At 29.4% G+C, this 5,598-nt stretch overlaps 2 protein-coding genes across 2 annotated transcripts in view; one reads left to right on the top strand and one right to left on the bottom strand.

Annotated features, from left to right (window-relative positions):
• Positions 1-200: 200 nt before the first annotated feature.
• Positions 201-3,648, top strand: LOAG_12141 (hypothetical protein; the record flags this gene model as incomplete). The annotated part of the gene is made up of 10 exons (XM_003147655.2): positions 201-494; positions 855-1,038; positions 1,213-1,400; positions 1,647-1,772; positions 1,957-2,054; positions 2,359-2,481; positions 2,657-2,795; positions 2,967-3,026; positions 3,171-3,323; positions 3,442-3,648. The coding sequence occupies exons 1-10, from the start codon at positions 255-257 to the stop codon at positions 3,646-3,648; spliced, it is 1,518 nt and encodes a 505-aa protein (XP_003147703.2). The 5' UTR covers positions 201-254.
• A 1,157-nt stretch (positions 3,649-4,805) lies between these two features.
• Positions 4,806-5,598, bottom strand: part of LOAG_18994 (hypothetical protein) — a gene marked incomplete at both ends in the record, with an annotated part of 2,584 nt that continues 1,791 nt past the window's right edge. Inside the window, 3 exons of the mRNA XM_020451653.1 lie at positions 4,806-4,899; positions 4,983-5,061; positions 5,142-5,314. Coding sequence (XP_020304547.1) covers positions 4,806-4,899; positions 4,983-5,061; positions 5,142-5,314 — 346 coding nt within the window. The remainder of the gene's footprint in view (positions 4,900-4,982; positions 5,062-5,141; positions 5,315-5,598) is intronic.

Here is a 5,598-nt window from a genome sequence, read left to right as displayed (position 1 = left end):
AATAATAATAATAATAATAATAATAATAATAATAATAATAATAATAATAATAATAATAATAATAATAATAATAATAATAATAATAATAATAATAATAATAATAATAATAATAATAATAATAACGATGACAGTAATTGTCCATTGCAGGAAGGAAACTTCTAATATTTTATTTATGAAGAGAATTTTTCAAAAATCTGAACATTGTTCGAATTTCAACAAATTTAACATTAGTCAAAAAATGATTGAGGAAATAGATGACATTTGTATTTGAAAAGATGACGATAAAGAGAAGAAAAGCTTGCAGGAAATTAATTACTCGAGAAGTTTCAACAGGTCGTGATAAGGTACATATGTGCATGGAACAATACGAACGAATGTTTCGCTCTTACCGTGAACCATGCACTCCGGTAGATGTTTTGCACTACAAACCGATTACTAACGGAAAGGATGGAATTAATTGTGATGAGCATATACTTGTGATGTGCAATAATCAGGTAGAGATTTACAGCAATCATTACTTTCTACATGATTTGATTAATGGAGGTGGAGCTGGGGAGGGAAGGGGGAGGGGGAAAAAAAATCTTGAAAAAGGAATAAAACGGAATGAAAAAAGATGTTAGCAATTAATTGATAATATTTGTTGATAAATTAGAATCTATTCAAATTTTATTACTTAATTTCATAAAGTTTTTCATTCGAATAGATCATATTCTTTGCCCAAATCCATGGATATAAATATATGCTTCCGATTTATTGTACGGATAATAACTTTGACAAATATTCTTGAGAATCATTCAGGATTGATATGTAAGCGATGAAAATGTATTAGATAAAGATAATAATTCCATATACAGACATTTGTTGTATTCACTCGACTTGATGGTGTTCCATTGTCACAAGCAGAAATAACGAAGCAATTGGAAAAAGTGATTGAAATGAGTAGAACTGATGGTAATAAAATGAATGATATTATTATTGGTGGTGGCAGTGCAGGTGATCGTGATGATGCTGCTAGATTTTGGAGCTTTATGAAGGAAGGTTCGATTATAAAATTTATTTAAATGTTAAAATTTACTGAAAGCGGTAATATGAAACTTGTTTCTTCAAAGAATAATGCCGATTTTCATCCATTTTACTTAGTTAATTTTTGGCCTGAAATATCACAAATTCAAATATACGTAACTTTCAGTCAATATTTTTAAAAATATTCAGATAAACAGAATCAAAAGGCATTAAATTGGGTCCAATCCGCTTTATTTGGTGTATGCATTGATATTCATAGCGAAATAAAATGGTCTGAGAACTATGAAAGTAATTTGGCATTTCGTGGAATGCATTTATTACACGGTTTTGGAAACAAAGCAGCAGGCTTAAATCGATGGTATGATTTGAGCATACAGGTGAGGATTGTCCCCAAATGTGATCTCATTGAAAATATATTTCAACTTCTGAAATATTCTTTGCTTCAATTTGTTGAAATTAAACTGATTTTGACCAAAATAATGGTCGTTTAATTGATTTGTGCAATATAGCATTCTGTCAAGACAACAAGTAACCTTCTTTAACTTTCAAATTTTAAAATTTCCTCTGAATTTTATAAACTATCTAAATTATTTTTGAAAAAAAAGAAAACTTTTTCTGAACAGTTGATTGTTGCGAGTGATGGCACAAATGGATTGTGCATTGAACATTCGGTTGCAGAAGGAATTGTACTCATAAACTTGGTCGATTATACTATGCAATTTGTGAAACGAAATATTGGGAAGCAAATGGTATGCCAAATTACTAATTTACGCGTATTTCTTCCGTTTAGACTTAATTTCAACTTTTTTTTTTCTTCTTTACAAAGTAATTTTACTTTTATAGTTATTAGAATTTTTTGATGAATGAAATGTTCCTTTATTTTATTATACCCTTCAATTCAAAAAAAAATCAATGATAAAGGGAATTTTTCAGTGGGATGACGTAAAGAATGTAGTACCGCTACAGCTTCACTGGACTGTATCACCAAATGCCAAACCAATTCTTCACAAGCAAATTGAAGTCTTCAATGAGTATGCTTATTCATCGCATAATAATCATAGAAATTTAGTAAAAACAAAAAAAAATAAAGAAAAAAAGAAACTAAGTTTAAAAGGTGAAAAATGAATTTTAAAATTTAAATCATTGACGTAGGAAAAAACTTGCTTTGCAATGTGATATTAATATCACTGATCAGATAACTACTGTAAGTAATCATACCGAATCCAGAAATAATCTCAGCATTTCCGAGATACAACGAATAATGTCTGGTGTTCATCGTAACTTTGTAATTGACATATTTGACTTTTTTTTTATATTTATTCTATTTTCTTGTAGTTTGGCGAATGATTTGAACTTAAAAGTGCTAATTTTTGATGAATTTGGTAGAGAATTCATCAAATCATGTAATATCAGCCCGGATGGTTTTGTTCAATTAGCGATGCAACTTGCTTACTACAGGTTTTCTTCGATCAGTTCAGGATATTCATATAATTTATTAATAAATATATCACAGCATATGTTTACATTTTATTAAATGCTCCTGAAATAGAAAGTTTTGTGAGAATGATCAATGAATTCAGAAATAGTTTAAACAAAAAAATTTCTGGGAATACTAATTACATTCTGTATATAGATTACACGGACACTTAGTATCAACATATGAAAGCGCGTCCATTCGACGATTTCGTTACGGTCGTGTAGATAATATTCGTGCTGCAACACCAGAAGCGTTACGATGGGTGCAAGTGATGCTTATGAAAAATAAAACAAAAGTATATATATAAATTCAAAACTGTCTACTATAAATTACATTTGAGAAATTATTGCAATTATTATTAACCTAATCAGTCTTCTCATTTAACGATTACTTTATTTTTTATGGAAATATGAAGTTTTGTCATTTTTTTTCTTTTTCTTTTCAAATGTAAGAAGATATATTTTAGGATGAGAAACAAAAATTTTTCGTAGAAGCAGTGAAGAAACAGGCAGAAATTACACTTGAGGTACATTGCACTCATTAAACTCATTAAACTTATTAATTATGACATTTTTTTTTCTTTCAACAACAGAAGTGCTGATATCAAATTTGCATCATGTCTGATGAATCTTTGGAAAGTCAGAATCTAAAATTTTAAAAGTTTTTACAGAATATAACTGGTCATGGTATTGATAACCATTTATGCGCGCTTAAATTGCTTGCTGATGAAGAAGTGAAAGAAGGCTTATTGCCAAAAACACCAGATTTTTTTCTAGATCCTACATGGACAGAAACTATGCGATTTCCGTTATCAACAAGCCAGGTTTGTTAATTGTGCTTGATTATGTGAGAATGTTTTTTTCTTTTTTTTTACTTTTTTGTTTTGTCCAAATAACACAGAACAAAAGAATTAGCAACCTGTTTTTCCTACTTCTTTACAGGTAACAACTACTGCCTCAGTCAACGATGCATACCTCTGTTATGGACCTGTTGTTAAAGATGGTTATGGTTGTTCATATAACATTCAACAACATTCAATCATCTTTGCGCCATCCTCATTTAAAAGTTCTCCTGCAACAAATGTTGAACAATTTAAGAGATGTTTGGTCGATTCATTGCATGACATTCAAGCATTAGTCACGCAATAGCTGATTACCAGCATTGTTGAAGAATTTTTGATGAGAAATGATACAAGCAATAATGATATATCAGATTTCTTCATTTTGTAAAGGTATTTTTCTTTTTGTACTTCAAATGATCAAGTACCGAAAAAAATTTCATACTAAAAAAAGCTCATGCTCAAAGATCAATATTGTGCAGCAAAAAATTTGCTTGTAAAAATTGCAGGAAATTTATCATTTGTGGCTAACTTAAAATAATTAAAATTTTTAAAATATTTTACACTATATTTAGCACAACTTTTCACAAAAATCATTCAAATTAAATAATAAAAGATAAAAATAACAATCTTTGCTACCAATCTGATTATCTAATTTATAAAATTGAAATTTTTTAAAAAAAATTGGTGTATTATTTGTGATATTACTAGTTATCTTCGATTATTACTTACATTACTATCTGTTAAGCTCAATAGTTTGTGATGTTTGTCTCTTATGTATAGTAGTTCTTCGTATCATAGAATTGAAATTATATGTTTATTAATTGAATATGACAAAATTTAACTTAACCTTTATTCATCTCGATAGATATGTGCAAATGATCTATGATATTTTTGTTCAGCAGCAATTACCTTTGATGAACATTATTTGCTCATTATAATTCGGGACAAATAACTATTATCGTTGTCATTTGCAAAATGTAATATTTGCATAATTTTCTAATTCCATTTCAATTTGTATGTATTCAAGTTGTTCATTAGTCAATCGATAGACGTATGCAAACTTTCTATATGATGTTATGATTAGTTAATTAATTAGTTAGTGGTGTAGTTGAAATGTAACCATCTGCAGTCTGACAATACTGAATAAATGGCTCGATAAATTTCATGAGAGTGACATTAGATTTGAAATTTTTATTTTAAATGTAAAGTTTAATTGCAATGTTCTAATCAGTTGACAGAATTTTGAACAATGACACTTCTCCAACACAGTAATGGCACTTCCAAGAGAAACTGAACGGGGTGATCAGGTATTTTTGGTTAGTTCTCTGGTTAATTGGGAGTGGTGATTATAAACATATTCATAGACATTGATGAGGAATTATTTTAACTCATCATTCATTTTACATCTAATATTAATCACATAATTGAGTGGAAGCAATGGTTGTAACGAGTTCAAACTTCAAATTATTTGGCGGTAATTGGTTTTTTTCGTCCATCATCTCCAATAACTTCATTTGTGATGATTGGATTTTCGGGATACTGCCATCTCTCGCCATTTCTGTAATAGAATTCTATTCTATTTCATTAACCATTTGGTTCATATGATTTTTGTAATCAATTAAATGAATTTTGATGAATCACATTAGACAAGATACCTCAATTTGCATACAATCAAGTTCACTTAGCACTAAGTGCGAGCAAGAAGTACCTAAAGCCAACCCTAAAAATTAATGATTTTTTTGTCATTTATGTACCTAATATCAAGTCATTATAACGATCCTGTATATGGGAATATGTTACCTTTCATTTGGTTGATCATTGGGGTAAGCGACAGAAGAAAATTTTTTTGTTTAACCGGTAGCAGTTTTAACCATACTGGTAAAGGTGATGGGGTGGTGACCGAATATAGCGAATCCGACATAACTGGAGATGGTAATGAAGTGTTTGGAAATGATACTGTAGTAGTTTTAGCACTATTTGCAAGGATAATTTTATTCATCCAACCCGAATGAAATATAAATTTGCTTGTAATAGGAGCCAAAATATTCTAACAGTTAGGAACATCCAGCAGAAAGGAAATTAAAGGAATGAGACGGAAATAAGAATGAAAACTGTGAGCCAGCCAATGATTTGATGAAGCTAAGAGTAGGGCAATACGAAATGTTACCAAGTTGTCATCAGATGTCATCGATTCATCACATCAAATATTTTTCGTGAATTTTTTAATGGAAATCTTTCATTCGAATATCATACAATT

The sequence above is a fragment of the Loa loa genome (genome assembly GCF_000183805.2).
Source record: "Loa loa unplaced genomic scaffold supercont3.829, whole genome shotgun sequence".
Classification (NCBI taxonomy): Eukaryota; Metazoa; Nematoda; class Chromadorea; order Rhabditida; family Onchocercidae; genus Loa; species Loa loa.
This window is presented reverse-complemented; position numbering and strand designations above follow the sequence as displayed.